General features: G+C 35.2%; 1 protein-coding gene across 1 annotated transcript in view; it reads right to left on the minus strand.

Moving 5' to 3' along the window:
- Positions 1–780: 780 nt before the first annotated feature.
- The window catches only part of LOC126974412 (uncharacterized), a 375,370-nt gene continuing 348,454 nt past the window's right edge, over positions 781–27,696 (minus strand). Inside the window, exons 13-20 of the mRNA XM_050821894.1 lie at positions 24,019–24,157; positions 21,700–21,900; positions 19,122–19,287; positions 11,223–11,409; positions 9,768–9,938; positions 8,839–9,004; positions 8,333–8,448; positions 781–5,219 (exon numbers count right to left, since the gene is read on the minus strand). Of these exons, the coding sequence (XP_050677851.1) occupies positions 4,734–5,219; positions 8,333–8,448; positions 8,839–9,004; positions 9,768–9,938; positions 11,223–11,409; positions 19,122–19,287; positions 21,700–21,900; positions 24,019–24,157 (1,632 nt within the window). The 3' untranslated portion in view covers positions 781–4,733. The remainder of the gene's footprint in view (positions 5,220–8,332; positions 8,449–8,838; positions 9,005–9,767; positions 9,939–11,222; positions 11,410–19,121; positions 19,288–21,699; positions 21,901–24,018; positions 24,158–27,696) is intronic.

Genomic DNA, 27,696 nt, shown 5'->3' on the forward strand with positions numbered 1-27,696 from the left:
AGGTAGGTACTTTGAGGTAAAGAAGTCAACCCTAAATTCGATAGAAGTGGTAAGAGACACGCGATAGAAAGAGAGGCAATTTCTAGGTGAATAAAAATGTAGGTTAGTAGCGCTGTGCGATCTGAATTCCACCATATTATATGACCGTAAGAGTCCCTATTTCATTAATTGATTTTGTGGAATGAGACTTCCTTACTTGTACTATTAAACATTCTTTGACGCAGCACAAAATTCTATAGAAAAACGGGACATCTCCTCTCCTCTCCGCTTGAACCATTTCCACCGGAGCTTAGCGGAGAGGAGATGTGGAAATAACGAAATCTGATTGGTTATCAAAATACACCTCCTCTCCTCTCCGGTTGATAGCGGTCCTAATTGTGGTTAAACTATTTTTTTTTCCAGGTAATTGAAACGTAGATATTTTTATTAAATATGTGTATTCATTCTGTATGCCAGTAAATATATTTTCACGCAATAATGACTTACAAATTATTAGCATTAGAGTAATATTTCTCAACTCGCTGTTGAAACATGCTGTTGTTTTTCTTTTTGTTTGCTGCTGTTATGCATGAACCTCTAAACTGCATTTGAAGTCCTGGTACATGTTGCTAGGATGACACATGATACATTTCAACCGCTATGAAAGACATTACTATCACCACTACCATATTTATGTTCTCCCTCTTTTTACTGTCGCGCGTTTTCGTTTCATCGACTTTCAAATCGCAACGTTGCTAAAGAAGTTTTCACTTCAAAAAGGAAGGTAAATAAAACATCAGATTAAAGTATAAAACAAAAGGACTTTATTACGAAGACCAACTAATAGAGTTATGTTAAACTATTTAGTACATTTGGACTTTTCTTATATTGCTTTTATACTCATAGTTAGCTAAGATCTCTGCCAATCACATCGTACCACCGTTTATGATTTTTTTAAATGGAAAAGGAGAACAAACGAGCCTACGGGTTACCTGATGTTAAGTGATAACCGCCGCTAACATTTTCCTGCAACACCAGAACAATCACAGAAGCGTTTACAGTCTTGAAAGTACTCGTGTCGTATCGTCCTGGAAACACCGCACAAGAAGCTCATTCCGCAGCAAGGTTGTACGGGAAGAAAATTCCTTAAAGACTGCACTGTGGCATCTCGAGCGAAGATACAATTGCAAGGAATCGATTCAAACAGCTCTTCGGAACACTCCCCGTGATAAATGCGGTAGAAGACACAAAGGAAAGCGACGTCTCTACGCAACGCCAAGAGATCTAGCCGTTCACAGAGCCCTGGATCCTTGACAATTCGATATAATAGAGTTAAATTATAATTCTTTTGGTGCTTTAGGAATAAATGATGAGGGTAACTTATTACTACCCTCATAATATATGACTTTATATTATCTAACACCAAGATGTTAGTCGGTACATTATGTCCCTTATTTTTAATTGGACTAATATTATCTCTATTGCTACAAATATTGACGTACAATAAATAGTTAAACTCTCAATCGCCAATTAGGTCACCATAGTTGTATAAACGTACATATTAGCTTATACAGATAACATTAAAACATTTATTGAAATCAACACCTTATTTCGTGGCAGTAATGTTCAAAGTCTCTTGCTCATTAGAAGTAGTAACATTTTGTTTTAGCAATTCAAATGTTATTATTTAGCAAAAAGATAAACAATATCAAGGTAGTTATAAAATTTCGTAAGGGGCACTTAACTAAAATACAACACTGAACTTTATCATTGCGTGGCATTGTATTCTAAGCGCAGTCGAAACACAATTGAACTAAAACCCCGCCTAATAGACGAATGAAAATTATTTCTTTGTTGATATTAAACCTAAGTGTGAATGTCTTTTTCTATTGTAATAGGTAATGATGTATTTCTTGCGTTAAATTAAAAAAATATGGTGGTTGCAGTGGTACGATGAAGGGCAGAGATCTATACATTTGACTATTTACATACTTAGACGGAGCTCTGCCAGTCTACATGGATCTGGCTAACGTGGGCTGTAAAAAAGGTAGCGTGGCTAAATTTATTATTAATTAGCGTTTCATAGTACTTATCGTATGCGAATGAATTTTATCTTATTGTACAAATATTTCCGCTTTATCTTTTGAACATCTATTTTTCAAAATAATTTTACGATTAATGTTTCTTCGAATATATTAAATTGCTATATGCGACCTTCATTTGGACGTAGTTCCTGAAAAACAAGTCACAAACATCTCATTTTAAGGAATTCGTCGTTAAAGCTTAATAAATATTAGTGTATTCCATGCATGTGGGTTGGGCTACTAAGTCATTCATCATTTAAAGAGTGACAATAAGTCTGCCATTTTTTGTCAGTCCGTTAATATGAATCACGTGACCAGTTTTGTGTTCTTAACTCAATTTTGACATGATTGTGGTTTGGAACGTTTTTCTGGAATTACGTCCATTTTTAATGTATTTAATTTATTATGCTCACGAACGAAACTAATAAATGTTTGTTCTATTATTAGCAGAAATTAACCACACAAATTTAAGTTTCAATTAATTCACTAAACCGCAGCTCCGTCTATATGTATATGAATAACTAGATCTATTCAATAATATAAAATTAATAATTGCACAAATAAAATTTTCAAATAATAACAACTAAATAAATTTTAAATTGACTAGTCGAATCACATTGGATTAAAACTAAATAGTTATTATCTGCAATTAATTATAATTTAATCTAATAAATTAAAAAATGAATATTGACCAGAAGAATATAAGTAGTCACGGTAAAAATCTTAGTGAATAATACAACTTATTCAGACTTCTACTTAATGTTAAAAGTATAACAACTTGCAAACTATAAGGATTAAATCGATGGTTAAGGTACTCAATTTTTTTTTATTTTTTCCTTAAAAACTTTAAAAAAAAATAAGGTGAGCAGGACGTTTAGCTGATGGTAATTGATACGCCCTGCCCGTTACAATTAGGATTCTTGAAAACCCAAAAATTCTGAGCGGCACTACAATTGCGCTCATCACCTTGAGACAGAAGATGTCAAGTCTCATTTGCCCAGTAATTACACTAGCTACGGCGCCCTTCAGACCGAAACACAATAATGCTTACACATTACTGTTTCACGGCAGAAAAAGGCTCTTTTGTGGTACCGAAATTCTAGCCGGCATCCGGTGCAAAGGAGCCTCCCACTAGAAGAACTGGTTAATATAGTCTCGAATAAGCTTTAGATACTTACACTTATTTATGTATTTAATATAGTATTGCACAATAATAAATAATCTTTTTCCGTCCGTCTATTTAATCCTTAATAGTTTACAAACCATTTTTCAAAAAACTTTTGAAGAGGGTACAAAATACCTTTACAATTGCGCGCATAATATTTCATTGTAAATGAATAATACTAGTTATTTTAATTGTAACACAAAATAATGAGGGTGTAAGACATCGCATTGACAATAATAATTTCGTATAATTAGATAAAGGTTTGGTCTCCAACTAGATACCGTAGTCGTAGTCGCAAAGTGCGGCAACTAATACTACGCCCAAGTTGGCGTACTTGAGCCAGTCTGTAACAATGTCTGATGTTGGAGTGCCACATGTTCAGTTAAACTTTACTAATAATTGAAAGTAAAACCGGGTCGCGTAGTAATACTTTGTAAAAATAATACTACAAGATATAAGAAAGACACTGGGATCACATATCATCAAAGACGTTCTATACCATAGAACGTCATTGCACGTCATCAGTAAGTTTTTGTATTTTATAAATTTCAATGTAAAATTTAAAAGATGCCATTGAGTGTCAAAAACTAAGCAGCGGAGACCAATCCTTAATAGTAAGGCTTGAAATTTTAAATAACAAAAAATTACAGCCTGTAAGACATCGCACTGACAATAATAATTGAAAATTTCACAGATAATTTAGAATTTACTAGAAGAAGAGCCCATAATTTTCCTAAAAATGTAAAAGTATTGCACTGCCCAAAAATGTCAGTCTTCCAATAAAAATCAAGCCAATAATGAATTAAGTAGCGTTTTGAAAAGATAAGCCATGTAAGATTTATGATTCGAATATAAAAGTCTCATTTTAATAATACTACAATGTTATGTGATATATGATATTCTTTGGAAAATATAATATTGATAGATTGGTGATATGAATGGTTCTACTTATCATTTGGTCCATACGGCTAATGGTTGACGATGGCTACTTTACCATTAAGACTTATTATTAATTTTAATAATTAGTGAATAAATACGCGAGATGTTAGCTAAAATACCAAATGATTTTAAAGAATTTGGCTGAAACACAAATAAAATGTTCTTCAGAGCTTCTGTTTGGCATACTGATCAATTAAAAACAAAGTTTTGTTTTGAAATAACTAAAGCGAATTGACAATTATCGATTAAAGAGAATTCTTCGTAAACTAATATAAAATATAAATAATTCGAGCTTTAATAGAGAAATTATCCTTTTTTTCTAATAACTAAAACCGATTTCCAATAATCGAATAAATAAAAGATTGTTCTTCGTAAACTAATATGATGTAAATAACTCGAGCTTTTATCGAGAAAATATCATTTTTATTATAACAATTATTACCAACTGGTTCGGTTTTAAGAAAAAATCCTTGCAGAATTGAAATTCAAAAGAATTCCTGCGTAAATATAGGTACATACTCATCTATAACCATATCTATATTAGATTACTTACGAAACTCAACAGTTTATACTTTAACATCAAATTTATCGACTAGTCTATTGCTATCTGGCGAATCGTCAGCAAACTTAATATCATTAGATGATTCCGAATCATCTGCATATCTTATATCGTTAAAATCATTCCTTTTCAACGTTGAATCTTTCTCTCGACTTTCGCTTACTCTCTTTAAAGTAAAGTCGTCTTTTTCTCTTTTATGTACTTTCACAGGAGATATATTTAGAGTTAAGTTTTTCATTGGTATTACCACGTGATTTTCTTCTTTCTTTTTCTTGTAACGTTTAGCAAGTCTCGGTGAGCCTTGCATGTCACTAATACTGAAGTTTAAGGGGTGTATCATGTTGCCACGTTCTCTTCGGGTTGATTTTATTGACTCGTTGGATCGGTGGGAGCGATTGTCTGAGTTTCTCTTTAATGTACTTGATGCTGGACGATCTTCAGGTGATTCTGTATTGCTACCTGGATCTGGTCGAAGCTCTTTCGGTATAACTTCCTATCGAATAAAAAATACAACATTTAACGGAATTACAATAATAATTCAAGTATAAGTTACAGAATTTTTTTGCTTTTAAATTTTTAATCATGGCTAATTCTATTTTTTTTTAAATGGAAAACGACGACAAACGAGCGTACGAGTCACCTGGTGTTAAGTGATATCACCGCCACACTCTCTTGCAACACCAGAGGCCTTTTAGGAAGATGAACGTGCTTTTTTTACGGTACCCATGTCGTATCGTTCCGGAAACACTGCACAAGGAACCTTATTCCACAGCTTTGTGGTACGTGGAAGAAAGCTCCTTGAAAACTGCTCCGTGGAGGACCGTTACACATCCAGATGGTGGGGATGATATCCTTACTTGTATTAAGGTTGTTGGTTTATATAATAAGGCCATCTCATCTCAATAGAGAAAAGAGTAATGAGTTTCAGTACACAGTTATTAGATTTATTATTAAGATTTATCTTCTTTCATACTTTGGCTTTTTTATGGAAGAAGAACAAAAACAAGCCGTATGGTCACCTAATGGTAAGTGATCACCTCTTGTAACACCAGACGAATCACAAGAGCCTTACCATCCTTATAAAGCATCGAATAATCGTACATATGAATTAGAAAACCGAAAACACATTGGTGCGTGGTGAGAGTCAACGGTTCAACCTATTGCACTATTGACGTTTCAATAATATTTATCTTATATCTTTAAACGAGCAATTCTTGTATATAAATATATATATAATCTGAATCTCGGAAACGGGTCCAACGATTTTAATGAAATTTAGTATACAGATAGTTCCGAGGGCAAGAAAACGATCTAGCTAGGTTTAAATTTTTAAAAAATGTATTTTTATCCGTGTTTTAATGAAAAACTGCTACAATAACATTGGAACACAAAGGCGAATTTTGCCACTACATACAAGACTATAATAGCTCAGATGGGACATTGGGTGATCCGGAAAGAAGAAGTTTCGAATCCATATTATGTCCTATTAGTTTTTTTTGTTCAAGTTTTATACCTTCTTAAAAATCGTCATCCAGGTACTTTATATTTTACACGAGCAGTCTGTAAGTCGAATATGCGCAGAAGCAGTACAATGGCCTGCTTGTTCAGTATAATAATGCGTTCAGAATATTATTAAGGCTGCCACGAAACTGCAGCGCGCCAGGGACTAATAATAATTGTTTTTACGCGACTACGTGTAAGCGGTGTACATCCCTAGTACGAAGGGTCCGAACTAGCCCCAATGTTATTCTGAGGGCATTTTCGCACAGGTTCGATTGTCAGTACCTGAACCACTGCTGTATGGTACATGTGTTGACAATTCGGCCCTGTCCTAGGTTAGGAAGGTTAAGATTTTAAGATATCTTTGTAATGATCCTTTGTTGGTCGAAATACAGAATTTTTTATTATTATATATATTATTTATTTAGAATTCTATAACTTAAAGACCTAAAACGACATATTTCTTATATAACTTATCATCGCATTTGAATAAAAGTGCTTGTTATTTTAATTTTGAATCCATAATTGAATGGTATCCATCGTAGTATTTTCTTTGATAAAACGCAAGTGTCATTTAAATAAAACACTTTTTAAAGTATTAAAACGCGTGTAATTGTAACTGTGTTTTTACATTATTTTTGCGTAAACGTTACTTTTATATTATTATTTTATTTAACCCGACGTGGCCTTTCCACAGCATGTTTTCAGGGAGACATTATATTAAACAAAATAATAATAAAAATATAACTTCGACGCAAAAACTAATAATAAAAAAATTGTACGATGTCATCTTCAAAAACCAAATGATAAAAAATTTATCCAAATACGATGAAAAGATGTTTTTTTTTATGGAATAGGAGGATAAACGAGCCTGGTCTTAAGTGATCACCGCTGCCCACATTCTCTTGCAACACCAGAGGAATCACAAGAGCGTTGCCGGCCTTTAAGGAAGGTGTACGCGCTTTTTTTGAAGGTACCCATGTCGTATCGTCCCGGAAACACCGCAAAAGGAAGCTCATTCCACAGCTTCGTAGTACGTGGAAGAAAGCTCCTTGAAAACCGCACTGTGGAGGACCGCCACACATCCAGATGGTGGGGATGATATCCTAACTTGTGGCGTGTCGTGCGAAGGTGGAATTTGGCGGCAGGAATCAGGTTAAAGAAAGATGATGTAAAGCTGATAAAAACTTTTATGAAACTTCGATGGAAAAGATGAAGTAAAAGTAATGTAAAAACACAGTTACAATTTACAAAATTTTACACCCGTTTTAATTCTTTGAAAAGTGTTTTATTTAAAAGATAACATCGTAATTTTTACACACGGACGAGTAAAAAATTAGGACTCCGTATCACCTTACGTAACAGTGAGGCACGAAAACAAGCCGGTAAACGTGTAAATACATAGCCCCACGCATACACTTACACTAATACAAGCCGATCGGCCTCCATTATGAGATTTGTCATCGTCTGTAACAGATCAGTTTGCGTCGCAATAAAAATGCCGTCGTGCGTTGTATGAAGTGAGAAAACAATGATATAAAAGTATTTGTGGATAAATACTTTTATATTATTAAATATATTTTTATATATATTAAAAATATATTTAATAAATTATTTATTTCATAATTAATAAATAAATTTGATGAGTAAAAAAATTTATAAAAAAATAAATTACAAGGAAAAAACTTATTAAAATAAAAAAAAAATGTTTTAAAATTAAAAGAAAAATTAATTAATTTGATGCAATTCTTGAGATATAAATAATTAAAACTAAAAGTCCCCCTAAGAAAATTAAATATAAGAAAATCAATAAGTTCTAATAATTATTCCTGAAAGTAAAAATAATAATAAAGTTTGGGTTAAGATTACAATTCCTATAGATAAAGGTGGGTGGTTTTGGGGTGACCGTGGCTTGGCTGGCAGATTTCCCTTAAATATTATACTTAATAAAGTAAAAAAATGTGTAACTGGTAAGCCCCGTAGCCGCACACACACTAGCATAAAGGTGCTTCACTTGCTAATATCACGGCGCTGAGTCCTTCTTTTTTTACTAATCTGTGTTTTTACAATTATATTTGAAACATATCTGATTTGAATTTTATCTACCTCATATATAGGTGCTCTGCTATTGTCCATTTCTCTTATAATGTCACCTTCTTCAATGGGTGGAATCCATACCAAAAACGCTGGATCCATTCCTAAATAAGATCCTGGTACAGAACCTAAAAGTTTGAAAATTATCAATAACGGTTGTAAAACTTACTTGCGTACTAGAAATAATTGAATATTATGAAATTAAATGTTAACATGCAAGAGTTATATAAAATTAAATGTTTACATGCAATATTCCTGTGTAGAATAATAATTGATATTGCGGTTCGTAAGTTTGCGTATCAACCGATTAATTTAATGGTCTGGGGAAAAATATATTCTCCGCAACATCTGACTTGTTTGAATATTTTCTAGAAAGTAGTAATAATATTAATACAAAAATATAAACGAAACAACGAAGAACTGTTTTGCATCTTCTTGTGGCAAATTCCTAACATTCCCGAGGAATTTCCTAGTGTTTGTCACTAACAACATTTAGAACTCAAGATATTTACAATTACCCGCATTATTCACTTCATAATCATAATAATCTATTTCCATTTCCGGGTGTGACGTAAGGCTCAGATCGGATCTTAGTAGTTTCCTGTTGCAATTCTCTTTGGTGTGTTTCGGGTTGTCGCGAATCCTTGCTGAAGACACGCCACTCAGAGCTGGGGAGTACCATCCCTGAAACATTAACTTAGATAAATTGATTTCCCTTGCTTTTTAACTTATTCAAATTACTAAGTTTTTGCTATTTGGCCATCAATGGAACGATGGCTGGTCCACGCGTCAACTCGTGAACGGGTGCTGCTTGTGGTGCCAGGTCGACCTGTTATATTTAATGAATCATTGTATTTGTTGGATGCAATTACTAATTGTGACAGTGATCACGACCATCATGTTCACGAAGCATCCTTACACAAACAATGAGTTCAAGCTCTACAGGTTGATGCATCCAATATACGATAATTCATATTTATACATTTAATTCTTTATTACCTTTCATGAAATAATTTATATTACTACACACGACATATATTGGATGCAGAACGTTACAAACTTATTTGTTATGTATATAACAGCCATTGTAAAATACCCTATTTGCTTGAAAAGAGTGGCCGTTGAGTTTCTTATATGTTCTTCTCACGACCTCAACTTTTTACGAACATATGCTAAATTCAGTAATCTAAAAGAAATATTTGTAGTGACTATTCAGAAGCGCAAAGTTTAATCCTAATTAAATAAAGTTTATTTGACTTTGGAATGAATTACTTGCTGTTTGGCCCGAAACAGGGGCAAAAACCTGAACATTATCGTAACACAACCGTACCTACCTGAATCTCAATTGAATAGTTGGTAGTTAAAGAAAAATCTTTAATCGTAAATTTTATAACGTATAAAATTGCAATGTATAAAACAATATTCATAAAACTTAATCTAAGCTCACGTTAGTTAGTGTTGCAGCTGAGACAGAAGAGGTTCGACTCTCACTTCTGTCCTTATCCCACATACTGTCTTTGTCCTTCTCGCTATAGCTGTCCCTCTCACTCACTGTGGTGGCACTTGTGCTTATGTCTGCTGTTATTTCACTCGTTGAGGCTTCTGGTGGTGAAGTTATCTGCGAAATCATTAACTTATTGCTCTTTTGTGTGTGATTAGTAATTATTGTTGCACAAATTAGTGCATAAATATTCAAACAAATATTGCCGAAAAACAAAACATTCAATGAATTATGGATGATATGATGCAAGCCTTAAAGCCTGTTTAAATTTTTTATGATAATAAGAGATGAGACGAGCAGGACGTTCAGCAGATGGTGATATATACGCCCTGCCCATTACAATGCAGCTTAGTTCTGCTCAGGATTCTTCAAAAACCTGATTCTGAGCGGCACTACAACTGCGCTCGTCCCCCTGAGGCATAAGATGTTAAATTTCATTTGCCCAGTACTTTCACTAGCTACAACGCTCTTCAGACCAAAACACAATAATGCTTACACATTACTGCTTCACGGCAGATATAGAGGCCGTTGTGGTACGGACAACCGAATTTAAGCATATTATAATTAACACAATTTACTTTGAAAATTTATATAAAATATTCTTAAGCATTAAAATTACAAGACAAATAGAAAGTAATTTTTAGTGGCACGTTATTTTATAATGTCCCAATTTCACTTACTTATCTTTCAGGACTACCTACCAGTGCTGTTAAATTAAATTACAAAATTAAATAATTTTTCTATCTACATCTAGAAATTTCCATTAAAGTAATCCAAATCATAATATTAACCATAACATAGCTTTATAATATTAAAGTTAAATCTGTGAAGAGCTTAATATGCGGATGGTACAGGATGATAGAGTTGACGAAAGTTAAATCTGTGAAGAGCTTAATATGCGGATGGTACAGGATGATAGAGTTGACGAAAGTTAAATCTGTGAAGAGCTTAATATGCGGATGGTACAGGATGATAGAGTTGACGAAAGTTAAATCTGTGAAGAGCTTAATATGCGGATGGTATAGGATGATAGAGTTGACGAAAGTTAAATCTGTGAAGAGCTTAATATGCGGATGGTACAGGATGATAGAGTTGATGAAAGTTAAATCTGTGAAGTACTTAATATGCGGATGGTACAGGATGATAGAGTTGATGAAAGTTAAATCTGTGAAGAGCTTAATATGCGGATGGTACAGGATGATAGAGTTGATGAAAGTTAAATCTGTGAAGTACTTAATATGCGGATGGTACAGGATGATAGAGTTGATGAAAGTTAAATCTGTGATAAGCTTAATATGCGGATGGTACAGGAAGATAGAGTTGATGAAAGTTAAATCTGTGAATAGCTTTATATGCTGATGGTACAGGATGATAGAGTTGATGTATTGAATTTGTAGTTACTTGTGCTGAGACGTTTGTGGAGACAGTATGCGAGCGGCGCAGTGGCGAATGGTGGGTGTTGGTCAACGGCGGAGCGCTGCTAGAAGATATATTTTCTGGGGTGACCGTGGCTTGGCTGGCAGCGCTACCTTCACTCCCCTGGCTGGCGGAGTCTGCTTCCAAGTCTGATTGTGGATCGTCATCATCTCTGTAAGGAAGTTAAGTCGTTTAACTTATAAGACCTTGGCGACCTTACCTTTCCGGATCGGCGCGCTCCGGATCTCGCTGTACACTGTAGATCGGCAAGCTTCCGGCATTTTCGCGGCATTTTCCCCGTGTGTATTATTTTACGTGTAGTTATAAAATGCTTATAACTAGGGTAATTTGAGTGACTGTCACTGAAAGCTATTGAAACAAGCTATAAGACCATGTATAAATTATTCATATTGTCTTTTCTTTTTTATTTCACACAGACTTTTCATTCGAAAAAAAGTGTAAAAATAGGTATATTTTAAAATAAACATTGTTATTATTGTTAATTACTTGTTTTATTTATTTCCTTTTATGTTTTTGTAATGAATAGTATATGTTAAATATAAAATAAAGCTTAAATCTCCACAAAGAACGATCTTCGTGTAAAGTCTTGATAACGACCGCTCGCTGCGCCGGCCGGGAACAAGTCGACACATAAGTGCTTTGTCCGTAAAGCTATGACGTCAAATATTGGTGGCCTTGAATCGTAACGGATCGAAATGTGTTTGGGAATTCACTCGTTCATAACTGCGTAGGCAAATAAACCATCTTGTACACCTAATAAGGGTGAAAACTGGATGAGGTAAAAGAGTGCCCCGCGGCACAGCCGCTCTCATTGTTTTTTGAATTACCAGTGCCCGCGGGCACGGCCGATGCGGAAAGGGTAAAAGGTCGGTTTGTTTCGCCGCTCTTTTTTAAAACTTATCAAATCAAAACAAATCAAATAAAATCAAATCAGATCAAATCAAATCAGATCAAATCAAATCATTTTTATAACACCATTGTTAAAAGTCAAAAAATAAGTCAATTAAAAATTCGAATTATCATTTTAGATAGGTAGGGAAATACCTTACTCACAATAATACGATATTATGTAATTGTTGTTATGTTATATAAATAAAATATTTTTTACGTATTGTACAACAAATGTATCTATGTAAGTATTACTTATTCTCTAGTCTGTCTGTTAGTTTTACATCATATTTAATATATATTTTCATACATACTGTCTAAGCTGATTCCGAGTTACATGAAATTGGTTTACGAGAACAACAACAATGTGTTAATGATATGGACTTTGTATATTTGCCAAACTTTATCAATGGCCCCCATTTCTTGCCACAATGTCTGTTCTATTCATCTTCCCGCGTTTTTTTTTAACTGTCTACTAGTTCAGACCAGGGGTGGGACAGACGCCTTAATGTGACGTTTTCAGAAGACTGTAGTGCCATCTGTTAGTTGGCCCGAAAATGAAAGCTTTGGCAGTTGTCACTCGCTTTCAAACCTTTCAACTTTTCTTTATTTGTGTTACTGCCCACTGGTCATAAAATGGCGGCTACGCCTAGCGTTTGCACATGTATGTAGCTCTCGTGTTCCATTTTGCATATTTACACTACTAAATCTATCCTTTATGCTCTTTGTTGTGACAAAATTAGATAACTAACTCTACGCGCAATTTCAACATGATTAAAAATTGCAATACCTACATTAAAAAGTAGAGTTAGTTATTTAATTGCGTCAGAACATTAAAAATGAATTTTATAATTTCGAGCTTATATACAGTTATTTTCGGGGCCAATCTCCAGATGGCGCTAGCTTTCAAATAGACAGCTCATAATGCGTAGAGAGGGCTCTCTTTTCCCTATATATTATTATACTCTTTGGTTCAGACTAGCCTTTCCGTTCCGGGAAACTCTGATCGCGCGCGGTATGCCTCAGATCGGCGTGATTCTAACGCTTCCAGCATTCTGTCAATATGTATTATTTTACGTGTATTTATAGATTGCTTGGAAACATTGAAACAAGCTATAAAACCATGCAAAATAAACCATCTTTCAAACAAAATAAGGGTTAAAAAAATAAACTTGGTAAGGTAATAGTGTGCCATACGGCTCTATTGATTTTGGTGTATCTGAAAAATCTAGTGCCCTTGCCGATTTCGGAAGGCAAGTATAATATACAAAGATAGTCTATAGTTCAGATTAAGCTACGTCTTGCCTTTGCATAAATGTAAAACAGTTCTATTTATTTTATACCTTATTAAGTGCCTCTGTCTGTTTAAAACAGTTTAAAAATAAAATTAACACTGTTTTTACTTGGGCGTAAGTGTATATAAATATCAATATGGGTACCAATTAGGACCAAATAACCTGGTGCATGTTTGTGTGTCGTGATTTATACTATATAAAGTTAAAGTCAAAGTCAAAATATTTTATTGACATAAAATCAAAAAGACTGCTCGTCAACGTCAATCACAAAAAATACAATTCAGATACATACATATTAATTACATAAAAGTTTAAATATATTTTCAAAACAATGCAAACCAGTGAAACAACACAAGGCTGAACCATATAATCCATAAAAAACAACTATAATAATATTTAATTCCATATTGTAATATAGTTTACGTAATCTTCAATACTGTAATAAGCCTTCTACACAAGTCTGCGTTTAATAAATGATTTAAATTTATTTATTGATAATTCAGATAAACTTTTTGGTAATTTATTGTAAAATTTAATACTATCGCATGCAAAAGAATTGTTTATATTACAGAGCCTAGTAGGGAGTATAATTCCCGTATACATCTTAAAAGTATGACTGCATCCTTTCTCATCACAATTTAATTTTATTATTGACTAGCTTTTTACCCGCGACTTTGGTGCGCGTGGAATAGGTACTTTGGGCAGATTTTTTTAATTTTTTGGGATATATTTCAAATAATACTCACTAGAACTGCTCTTTCCGCTGCTGGCAGCGCTCTTCTATGATACAGCACATATCCCTTGTCAATGTGGACAGTCTCCTTAATAGTGTTTCCTTGCAAACTCCTATTTCATCCCCATGTAGGTCAAAGTTTCAAAAATCGTCGATCAAATACTTATAAATTACTTTTTATCTAGTCCCTAAATACAACGTTTCATGGTGTCATCTCCGACGATCTTCCATACAAACTTCCACCCCCTATCTCAACCCCTTCATTTATTTTTACGCAAAAATAAATAACCTGTATCCTTTTCCAAGCTCTAGTCTATCTCTGTACTTAATTTCATCTAAAATCGTTTCAGTGGTTTAGGCGTGAAAGCGTAACAAACAAACTTACATTCACATTTATAATATACGTAGGGATTTATCGTTAATACATATAAAGAAAACTATTTTCCTAGAGACGCAATCACGGAAAAACTACAGAAGATATCGTAATGTGACCATGGTCATTATTGCGATGCAAAATTTTTAGTTTTTTCTTCTTTCTATGTGTAATTAGTACATAAAAACGCCAAATAAAAATAGAATGAATTCAAAGTAAAAAACCATCTTAAAACAATTCACTTAATACCACTCAATATATTTACTTCGACAAGTGGTACGTGCCCAAACAAAGGGACAAGCTGTCGTTCGCTAATTACTAACTCCAGGGTACACTCGAGCCGAGCACGTCACAAGTATTGTTTTAGGGTGACAAATAAATAATTAAACGCATTTTTAAAGAAGTACTGAACGGAAGGCTTAAAGTGATTATTTTTCTCAAGTAGTTTTTTATCGTCACTTTTAAGAGTAGTAGGGATCCCTATTTCTGAGACGCGGAGTTCGGTCCTTCCGTCAGTTGAAAGACTCAAGTTTGCGCGTTGTCCCTAAGAATACCCCATAAATACGACAACATTTCCCTTACAGCCTCGCCTAGTATCAGAATACTGGGTCTCGAAATCTCGAGCGATCACCAATTTCATGGCAATCTGGAGGGCGAAGCCAAATTGGCTTCAAACAAGCTGGGCGTCATAAATAGAGCACGGCAATACTTCAAGCAGGCCCACATTCTAGCGCTCTACAAAGCGCAGGTCCGGCCACACATGGAGTATTGCTGTCATCTCTGGTCTGGCGTACCCCAGTATCAGGTTGATCCATTCGACCGCGTGCATCGCAGAGCACATCAAATTGTCGGGTACCCAGTGCTCTGTGAACGCCTGGATCACTTGGCGTTGTGTAGCGACGTCGTTTCATTGTGTGTCTTCTACCGCATTTATCACAGTCAGTGTTCCGAGGGGTTGTTTCACCTGATTCCTGCCGCCGAATTCCACTTTCGCACGACACGTCACCATCATGTGGTGTTTCTCCATAGCGTGGTTTTCAAGGAGCTTCCTTCCACGTACTACAAAGCTGTGGAAAGAGCTTCCTTGTGCGGTGTTTCCGGGACGATACGACATGGGTACCTTCAAAAAAAGCGCGTACACCTTCCTTAAAGGCCGGCAACGCTCCTGTGTTTCCTCTGGTGTTGCAAGAGAATGTGGGCGGCGGTGATAAGGGAATCAAAGACCGATGCAAATTTCATGCCGCGTGGACAGATTGATGTACTATTAGTGTCAAGTGTCAATGTGTCAAGAGACCGAACTGCGGGTCTCAGCAGCAGGGTTGCTGTAAGTTACTCTTACACAATGCGTTCGAGAGAGAAGAACATATAAGAAAAAATAAGCGAATCTATTGTCACTTAAACCGATTTTGATTGAAAAGTCGTAAAAAGTCAGTCACGCTTAGGATTAGCTCCTTAGTATTTTGAATGTTAAACTGCACACTAGCTAACGGTCATACATAAGCCGGATAGATAGCTGAACGACAGGCAGAACGTGTAGTTAGTATTTCAATGTTTTTAAACTTTTATCATCGCGGAACTCATTGTAATTATTAAAGCCGGTACCAACCACTGGATCGAGCTGTATAATCCGCGAGTAATTTCCGTTGAACGCCAATACATTCCACGACTTTTATAATACTATTCATAAACATGTCGCGGTAGCGTTATAACTCGATTCCATATAACACGAGGATTTCCCACATACATATTTCTGTACTGAAATTTATAATCATTTGTACAGTTCATAATTAGCATCGCGTACCTTTGTACGTGTGTCAGATCAAATCAAATCAAAATCAGTTTATTCACGTAGGTCACGGAAATGACACTTATGAATTTACTTTTTCACTTGTAAAGGGTTGAGCTAATGAGAAGAAGTAGCAAGAAACTCATTGCCACTCTTTTATATCAAGATTTACAGATCATTTCAATTACAATATAATATGTAAAATGATGCAACAAACACACTCAAACGTCAAATAGTCAATGTCTTACACGAGTAAGTCAAAAAAGTAAATGTAAATTAATACAAAAGTTATTGAGTACAGTAGCTGCATCATCCACATACACCATAAATCAATAAAGGTATTCTGTGAGCATTTTATAATCCATTGTGTTATAACAAAATTAAATAATTTTATTAAATATGTGTATTAAAAACTTTAATAAAATAGTAAAACTAGGCAAACAATTGGAAATATTTGTTACGAATTGTGATTAAATATTATTATTATGAATAAAAATAAAGCTATAGTATTCTTTTGTTATGTAAAATACAATATCAACGTTATATGGATCTTTAAAATAGATAAAAATGTCATATTTTTTAATTAAAAAAGCAAAAGAAATGCTAAACAATTTGTTACGTTTTAAAGTGATAACCCTAACTTCTGGGATAAATTGATGAAGATGATCATTAAGAGATGAAGCCATAACCTGAGAGTTAAACAAAGCATACAAGATTTTATCAACGATACGTCACTCGAAGAGTTGGCTCAGTTGGAAAGAGCGCTCGCACGGAACGCGAGAGGTCGCGGGTTCGAGTCTCGTATCGTTCATAAAGTTTTGTTTTCAGTTTTATCCGTGTAAAAGAAATGCTATTTTTATAATGCTTTATCCTGAATTAATCCCTACCAAGAATTCTAAAAATTTCAACAACCTATATTGTACAAAGTAATGTAGTAAATATAACCATATTGAATTATTATAGGGAAAAGTGCACCTTTTTTTGTATATGTATTTATTAATAAAAAACAATTTTTACATCATCGGTGGTCCTATCACCTATGACCTAGAGTGATAAGTATTATTTTATATTTGGCGCGTATTTTAAGATATAACGTGATGCTACTGTGGCGCCACTCTAATTTAATACATTTTATGAATATATATTACATACATACATACATGTTGATACATGTTTATACACATGTTTATACACAGATGATTCTCCTTACCTCTACCATCCACACCGGTTACACTATCGCTGGACTTGACATGAATGGCGTCACATCGTCGCTTTTTTGCGGTGTGCAAAACAAACATCACTGGGGTATCCTACTAATATTATAAATGTCAAAGTTTGTATGTCTGGATGAATGTTAGAACTTTTTTAACGCAAAATCTACTGAATAGATTTTGATGAAACTTTACATTAATATAGCTTACACACCAGAATAAGAAATATATATAAAACTATATTGTGAATTATACAAAATATAAAAGAAGTATGATTGTTACTAATGAATACAACTAGCGCCATCTCTTATCAACTAGCAAGCACAAGATCAATACAATTTATATGGAAAAACAACGTTTGTCGGGTCAGCTAGTTATCTATATATATAAAAATGAATAGCTGTTCGTTAGTCTCGCTAAAACTCGAGAACGGCTGGAACGATTTGGCTAATTTTGGTCTTGAATTATTTGTGGAAGTCCAGAGAAGGTTTAAAAGGAATTGAATAAATATTAAAATGTTCGAAATTAAAAAAAAAAACAACAATTTTGTTTTTCCTTCGATATGTCCCCCATCGTTCACAAATCAAATTGAAAGAATACTTTAAAATGAATAACTAATTAGAATATTTACATCTTTCTTACTTTCTCAGGAGGTAAATAAAACAAACTTTAATTTAATTATTGACTTTTTCTCATTACTTTATATGGCAATACAACGTTTGCTGGGTCAGCTTAGGTATTAATAAATAAACAACGATTTATATTTTCAGTATTATAGATTGTAGTAAAGATGTTGTGTTATGATGCTGATTATTCTTATTATTATAATGATGAAAAATCAATGAAAGAATCTGTGTTAACTAAAAGAAGTATTTATTTTTCTGGAAGTAGGTTCTATTATAGCGAGACAGAACGACAGAAACTACAGAATTATTAACAACAAGAGTCAAAACGTAACAATGAAAACTTCAAAAACATAGCAGTGATAGCACGAAAATATTACATGTACCTAACGGTAATGAAACTGCAAACCCTACTGTCGCAACAGGACGAGCGCGAGGGGGGAAAGGGGAACGGCAGGGGGCTTGTCGCCTCAGCGAGGTAGTATAATGGAGTGTAGACATTTGTTTAGAAAGACTTGTCGCTCAAACAGAAGTTATTCTCCTGTATGGGTACTATTATTATTATTATTTAAAGAGGGAGCTGTTTGACTAGTCTTGGTGAGTCCTAGAAAAACCAAATCCAAAATAAAACTATTGTGTTTGTAACTCATACTTACAGCTCGTCGTCAAGCCCTGCCGCCTTTACGAACCGCAGTATCTACAATAGATATTACAAACAGCATCTGGGATTAGGGTATAGCCGCCAAGGATGGTGTTACGCATATGCATTAGTGGGCCGCAATTGCAGAGGAGATGAAGAGGCGTTTGATCGGCCTTAAGGCAAAATCTGCAAGTCTTATCGTTTTTGATACCGACCACACTGAGGTTCTTGTTTAGGCGACAGTGCCCAGTTAGCATCCTGGTAAGTATGCATAGATTTTTCCTGTTCAATGATAGGGCATATGGGTACTATACCTTTGTTCCATATGCTCTGAGTTGCGATCAGAGTCCCTTAGTCGAACATGCCTGCTCCTCCCGGGTAGCAAACGTCGGAGGGACACCCCTCCCCCCACCACCTCAGACAGGAGCGTGCTGCGCGACCCAGATGCTGTTCTGCCAAGCTCCAAGGATGCTGAACATGCTTGAGAAATAGAAACAAATATTTATTTACCATATCGTAAAGGGGAGGCAAATTTGACAAGGGGAGAAAACCTGATTATAAACTCCTAGTCCATCTTTTAAACCTTGTAACAACTTAGTCTATTTAATATAATGTTATACAATTTTTGGCCTGCGCAGAACCAGACAATAACTATGCATCATCCTTCTCTATATAATAATCTATTTTACAATGTAAGTGTACCTTGTCCAAGAAGCTTAAATATATTTCTCGGATAAAAATCCCTTTATATTACTACAAAGTGCTCTTAAATTGTCGTTCGAAAAAGGGTTACTCTTAAATATAGATTTTTTTATGGAATAGGAGGACAAACGAGCGTACGGGTCACCTGTTGTTAAGTGATAACCGCCGCCCACAATCTCTTGCAACACCAGAGGAATCACAGGAGCTTGCCGGCCTTTAAGGAAGGTGTACGCGCTTTTTTTGAAGGTACCCATATCTTATCGTCCCGGAAACACCGCACAAGGAAGCTCATTTCACAGTTTTGTAGTACGAGGAATAAAGCTCATTGAAAACCGCACTGTAGAGGACCGCCACACATCCAGATGGTAGGGATGATATTCTAACTTGTGGCGTGTCGTGCGAAGGTGGAATTGTTTTAATGATAAAAATATTTGGATGAGCTAATCTAGAACTCACATTTGTGACATTTTAAGTTTAAATATTTTTATTTAACTTGAGGTAACTATTGAGTTTATTGCGATACCTCTTCTCCGCAAGCCATTTGCCTATCTACGTCAAGATGCTGGTAGAGCTAAAATAGTGTGAAATAACTCCCTTGAAATGTATTTGCAATAAATGTTTTTTTTTTATTAATTTTGTTCTTTTTTTCTTGCTAATTCGAGATTAATGATTTAAAATATAAGCATAATATAGATAGGAGAGGAATGAAGAGATCAAATTGAAATTCAAATATTTTTATTCAAAATAGGATGTGACATCACTTATTGAAAGTCAAAAAACTACCACCCATTCCAAAATTGTAGCAGAACCAAGGTTACTAACATAGCCATCTGGGCTGGGCTGGTGGGCAGGGCACATAGCTCGACGGACAGATGGCTGTTGGAGTAGAACAACAGAAAAGTCCTCAAATGGCGTCCACGTACAGGAAGACGTAGTGTTGGTAGACCCCCCACAAGATGGAACGACTTTCGACAACGACGCAATAGGTTGGATGAGGGCAGCACAGGGTCGTCATGGCAATCTTTGGGGGATGCCTTTGTCCAGCAGTGTACGTGTTCCGGCTGAAGTGATGGTAGATAGGAAAAGAAAGAATTATTTAGTGACAAACGTAAAGTAATGCATCTTACTAAGTGTGTAAGTTATGTAGAAGAATATATATGTAACTTGTTATATGTCACATTTTATCCAGTGGGAGGTTCTTTGGCACAGGATTCCGGCTAGATTATGGGTACCACAACGGCGCCTATTTCTGCCGTGAAGCAGTAATGTGTAAGCATTATTGTGTTTCGGTCTGAAGGGCGCCGGAGCTAGTGAAATTACTGGAATGAGATTTAACATCTTATGTCTCAAGGTGACGAGCGCAGTTGTAGTGCCGCTCAGAATTTTTGGGGTATTTCAATTTCGTCTCTTATTTTCATAAAAAAAAGTTTATCAATTTCTTCGTTTAGAGAAGCAGGGCTATAGAAATTAAGAAGAAGGACGATAGCTTTCCTTGAAGTAAATTTTCACCAAATACGTAATGCTTAACGTCATCATTATTTATTACTTTCACAGCGCTCTAAGGCTGATATATATAGAGTGTAGTTAGATTTTGCTCAGACTTTACTTATGTAAAACTTACCTGAGTGTAAAGGCATAAAGGCATAAAAGGCATTTATTTTCTCAAAATTGATTCCTTTAGAATTCTTTTTGATGTCATTTCTTATACTACTAGATACTACTACCGCTTCGGAAACAAATGGCGCTCTGAGAGAGAAGAAGCGGCGCAAGAAACTCTCCCAGCATTCTTTTTTTTTTTTTTTTTAAGCTTAGCATAATCTTTAATTTCGTTTTTATAGTCATTTGACAGCTGAAATTATGCTATTTAAGCTAAGACATCCCAATGCAAAAATTAAGTTCGCGTTTCATCACACTCAGCTAAGTTTAACGTAAGTAAAGTCTGAGTAAGGTCTAAGTACGCTTTATAGATCTCAGCCTCAGATAGAGCCTCTTGTTGCTTAGACGACCGATGAAAACAGGTCAGATTTATTATTTTAGTGTGCGTGACAAGCTACGTCTTATACTTGTGATTTGTATGTCACTTTGCGGTAGTCTGCGTGCATTGCTCAAAATAGAGACTAACTGTTAACCTCTATTTGTTGACGTTTCATAACTGATCTAAGGCTTCAGTATGCAAGGAGGTAGGCTTACCATCACTGTCCGTCAGTGACTCCTTATCAGCGGCGCGCTGGTAAGCTCTGGTGCGGTGTGCTGAATGTGCTGCCAGGGCCAGCGCTGCAACTGCTGCGAGGACGGCGAGGGTGCCGGCTGCAGCACGAGCTGCACCTCCACCTCGCCACCACGACGTGCCGGCTACTGAAGCCCATGCCGCGGAAGCATTCCGCACTGGCTCTGTCGGATACATTCAGTTTTAAATCCTCTAAAAGAAAAAAAAACGTGTCAGGACGCCCGATAGAAGCGATAACTAAAACAATTTAACATTGAAATTGTTTCATCATCATCATCAGCCGGAAGACGTCCACTGCTGTACAAAGGCCTCCCCCAAAGATCTCGACAACGATCGGTCCTGCGCTGCCCTCATCCAACTGTTCCGGCGATCTTGACCAGATCGTCGGTCCATCTTGTGCCTACCAACACTGCGTCTTCCGGTACATGATCGGCATTCGCGGACTTTAATTTGAGAAAAAGCCTAGGTTATTCCTAAAATTTTATGTATATTAATATGATAATGTAAAGAAAGGTTATTTATTACTAAAATGTTTTATTGACTATGAAATATATTTTATTCTTAGTCACAATTCTTGAACATATACATTTGAATTTGTTTTAAATTAATGTATGTACATTATAAGTATCAGTATTGAATCCTTTAAAAGTAACAATTGGTAAGAGTGAGAGAGGAGGAGCCTGGAAACCGCTGCCGTATGTGTAAGAGAATGGGAAGCCAGACAGACTGGCGCCGTAACGCGTTACGTTACGAAGCGGTTTACCCTCCCATAAGAAATTATCGCTTCAAAAATTCAAGCCTTGGATCATTCAGTGACTGTCTGATCTTTTGTCAAGGTCTATTTATCAACTGGTCAATGTTAAAATTAAAAAAACAACATGACTGTGGACTCTTGACTCAATCAAAATATGTATTTTAGACCCATATAGCCCAGTGGTTCGTAACCCTGCCTACCCTGTTCGAATCCCAGTAAGTGCAAAGATTTATATTATGATGAATTTGGATGACTGTTTGCGAGTCATGTTTAAGGCTGGGGACTGAGCCAACGGCCTTGAGGAATCGATCGGAGCTAGCTTACCTCTCTAGTACAAGATCGCCATTGTTTAAATTTACAATTAGAAATATTTTAATATATTACAAACACGCTACAATTTTCTTTTCAAAACTAAACAAAATTATGTTATTTTAAATAGTATTGGTAAACAATTAATAATAATTTTTTATACAATTTTTATCTAGATTGAAAGATTAAGATGGCTCCAACTGGAAAGATTAGGGGTACTTTGGTGGTTTTTTTCGGAACGTCTATTAAAGATAGAAATGTTAAGAAAATAGTTATTTATTCAACAAGTGACCAAAGTCACGTGGGGTTCGAAATTTAAATTACTTTCCCTCACGCTTGCAGCAAAAACGCTTTTTGTTTTCACGTAGCAATAGCGCCCTTTTCGTGCTGGAGAGGTGAAAAATACAGACATATAACTATTTTTTGTAGAAATAAGAGCTTTATATAAACCGATAAGAAAAGGTTTCAATTCTGCGATTTCTTGGGATAGCAGCCTTAAGTAAGTATTTTGTTTTAAATAATATATCGTTGTCTTGTCTAAAACAAAATAACTAGGCATAACCTGTACCCATAGTACAGGTTATGCCTAGTTTGGGGCAAGATAATTTGTGAATAAGTGAGTCAATATTACTAATAATATTATTATTGTTTTATCGAAATATTCGTTTATTATATCTTTAATACAATTTCTAATACAACTATATTTTTATTTTATGCTCTGACGTATTCAACATGTGTTTAAGGTAATTTACAATTTTCTTTTAAAGTATGACTCTATTTTAGGATAACATGTTATTCAATTATGATCTCATTGTACCAATGTCACAAATAATGGGAGGCTTCTTTGCACAGGATGCCGACTAGATTATGAACCAAAACGGCGTCTATTTCTGCCGTGAAGCAGGACGAGCACAATTGTAGTGCCGCTTAGAATTTTCGGCTTTTCCAAGCATCCTGAGCGGCACTGCATTATAATGGGCAGGGCGTTCCAATTACGCTCAGTTGAACGTCCTGCTCGTCTCATCCCTTATTGTAATAAAAAAATACTTTTGTTTTGATTTAATGTATTGAAAGATTATATTTTATAGAATTTGCTATTTTATTTTCGTAATTGAGGATTAGGAGGTGGAGGTCTACAAATACAGAATTCAGATTTATCTCTTGGACTATCTAGGGATAGTAATGAAGTTTATTCTTAATTATTAATAGTAGAGGTTACCAATTTGTGTAGCGTGTGCCAGGAATCCGCCTGCACATCGAGGGCTTGTGTCTGCTGAGCGGAGCTCCACAAGGATATGTCTTCCACCAGCTATCTCCACCATGCCACTGCTATCTGTCGTGCTCTCCACACCATCAGACTGAACAGGTGACAATTATCAATACACTAAGTTCACAAAACAATGCCCATTATTGACCTCTACTATATACCGCTGGAATGGCGGCTGTCAAAGTGCTTTTGTGCCTGTTTGATATTTGCCATTTTGGCGCTGTTGGCCATAACACAACCAACAAACTCAGCAAACTTCGATAGATGGTGGGAATCTATTTACAAAAAAAAAATGTGTACTTTATTACGTTGATTGTTAAAGTGTAAGTTACACGGAAAACGAATGCAATAAATTCAAAATACAAACCTACTTCAGAGTAGGATTGTACGTTCCGTCGCAGCCATTTGTATTTTTACGTCAAAATTTGTTCTCGGGACGCTCGCGAGTGGCGCTTCAAATAGGCACAAAAAATTTACTGTTAAACATATGGAACAGACTGTCCAGTGGTATTTATACAGGTCAGTGATGCCAATAGATAATAAGATTACATTAAAACTCATATAACTAATTTATTCTCTGATGTCAAATTTACTTCTATCGCTTCGGAAACAAATGGCGCTCCGAGAGAGAAGAATAATTCATATTTCTTGAGCTCTTTATTACTATAAAGCAGTAAAAACACTTTATTTAGCTCGATAATTTGCAACGGATATGTTGTCATAATTTCTTATTCACGTTTATGCAAATATTAATAAAATCTATTCAGTAATTTGTGCGTTATGATTGAACATACATACAGACCTACAGACAAACAGCCAGTAATTCTTTTAAAAATAATCAATTTACTGTTTTAACAAATTATTACAAAACATTACAGTCATAAGGCATAATTAAGACCAACCTAGCAAAACTCTCTAAGAAAAAAAGGGTTTCACTCGATTGTATGAAACCTGCAGTCCTTGACAGATTGACAGATGACCGCTATAATCTTGTAAAAAAGGAGATAGCCGAAATCCACTACGTTTTAAAGCGACACTAAATGCCAGCGACCTTGAGCGATATGAGTTCACGGCTGCCGGCCCGCCATCTACGTAACAAAGCCAATATTTTCAAAATTCCTGAGTGGAAAACAGTTTATATGCTTACAATCCTCGTTATTCACTACTAATCTGAATAAAAGAACCTCCACAAACAATTACAAGCTATAAGAATAACTTTTCTGAGAGAAGTACCAAAAAAATGCGTCACGGCATGCCAAAAAACTTGTTTAAAAATTTGTTTAAGTTCAAAAAGGCTCGGCAGTGTTAACTATAACCAACAGCAAGCATTAGCAACCTACAAATAAGACTTAAGGATATGTGTAACAGGATTAAGTGTTCATAGCTCGAAATGCTATACTTTCACCACAAAACTTGTCTAAAAACACCATGTTTGCGTGTTTTCTGCTTACTCTTCGCCTTAAGCAACTGTTCGCTTTCAAACTTAGCCGGATTATACTTCGTGGCCAATCACGATCGTGTTACTACTACTATTTCAAACTTATGACAAATCACTGCACGTTTCATATTAAATTAAATTTAAATTTTTACTTAGGCAGTCACGCCTCTTACTAAGTAGTATTCACATCCTCTTTGATAAAGACTACCAAATCACAATGTAGTCGTTGACAGCCACATCATAGATAATATGCAGTTGGGTAGTAAGATTTACTTTAGAGTATTTATTGTTTAATAAAATTTTGATTTATCAATGCCATCTCAAATATAGTACTAGTAAATCACTATATACAATTGACATGATACAAAGTATATTATAACAAATAGTATATATTTTTGAGATCACGTTATCAATGTAAAACAATGCAAAGATTTATTTTGATACGTTTACATGAAAATATAAATCTTAGGATCGATTGAAAAATTATTACCTATAAATATTTTGCAAATGCAATATTTTGCAAATATGAATATAAACCCGACAGACGTTGTCCTGTTAATGCAAAGTTTGAAAAATCAGTCCAGCCGGTAGGAGGAGTTCACTAACATGGGCAGGAGTATTATATATGGACTGAATTGAGAATATAATTAATTCTCAAATTCACTGGAAGACACACAAGAAAATTAATTCAAATCGGTCTAGCCGTTTAGGAGTTCACTGTTAACACACGTATAGCAGAATTATATAATATAACTAGCTGACCCAGCAAACTTTTTATTGCTATATAAAGTAATAAATAAAAAAATCCATTGCCATCTTGAGACCCTATTGCGGATCTGTGGATGTAACAGAATAATATAAAAATCGTGATAGAAAAATAGGTGTTTATCGTAGACGGGTGAAAATTTGAAGTTGTATGTATTTTTTAAGTTATATCATATAAAAATAATAAATGAATAATTTATCTAAAATTAAAAAAAAAAATGAGGTAGCATTGTAGCCCTTAACATTTAGGGGGATGAAAAATAGATGTTGTCCGATTCTCAGGCCTACCCAATATGCACACAAAATTTCATGAGAATCGGTCAAGCCGTTTCGGAGGAGTTTAACTACAAACACCGCGACACGAGAATTTTATATATTAGAAGATACCGTAAAGACTCATTTTAATTTTTTTTGGGGACAGGTCAAAGCTAGTCTTGACAAAAAAAATGTCAATAGGCAACTTGAAAGAAGCCAACACCACAAATTTATAAGAAGTGTTTTATGTGCATAATAAATATTTTAATTGATAGCGAGTCAACATGACAATCTATACATATAAATAAAATTGGAGTGTCTGTTTGTAATATGAAATAACCGTTTTTTACTACATGTACATGAATATATATATTTGTTTGTTCCGGCTAATCTCTGAAATGGCTGGACCGATTTGGACGGGACTTGTTTTGGCAGGTAGCTGATGTAATAAGGAGTAACTTAGGCTACGTTTATTTTAGAAAAAATCTTTTAATTTTGGATTTATAAAGTAATGTTGCAATGTCCAAGAAACGGTTTAACTCTAAAAATAATTTATATGGCAAGACAACTATATAATTAATATAACTAGTGGTTGTTACCTTACTTTGAAACACTTTGAAGTGAAAAATAATGCTAACAAGTGCAATTAAAAGTTGTTAGTAACAGGAGTCTCCCCTTAGGCGCTGTTCGACAGGTGAGATCTTGTAAGTAATTGGCTTTCTGCAATATCCAACTATTACTTCACTGTATAACTTACAGTATTGATGAAACTTATCTTGACTAATGAGGATGTCAACATGTTTTATAACTATACTGCAGTTAAATCCACGCAATTTTTTTTTTATATGAGAGGGGGCAAACGGTTAAGAAGCTCACGGGATGGGGAGAGGTGAGGCAACTGCCCATGGACATCCACAACATCAGGTGTGTCAAGAAATGCGTTGCCGGCCTTTAAGGTGGGAGTACGCTTTGTTCTTGAAGGTCCCTAAGTCGTATCTGTTCGGGAAGACCGCTGCCGGTAGTTGTTTCCACAAAGTGGCTGTGCGAGGCAAGAAAATTGTTACAAAACGCGCGGTTGTGGAATGCCAGACGTCTACATGATGCGGATGGTACTTTGCACGTAATGTCCGGTGGTGGAATTCGGCCGCTGGAATCAACCCGAACAGCTCTTC

This window comes from Leptidea sinapis, chromosome 32, assembly GCF_905404315.1.
Source record: "Leptidea sinapis chromosome 32, ilLepSina1.1, whole genome shotgun sequence".
Classification (NCBI taxonomy): domain Eukaryota; kingdom Metazoa; phylum Arthropoda; class Insecta; order Lepidoptera; family Pieridae; genus Leptidea; species Leptidea sinapis.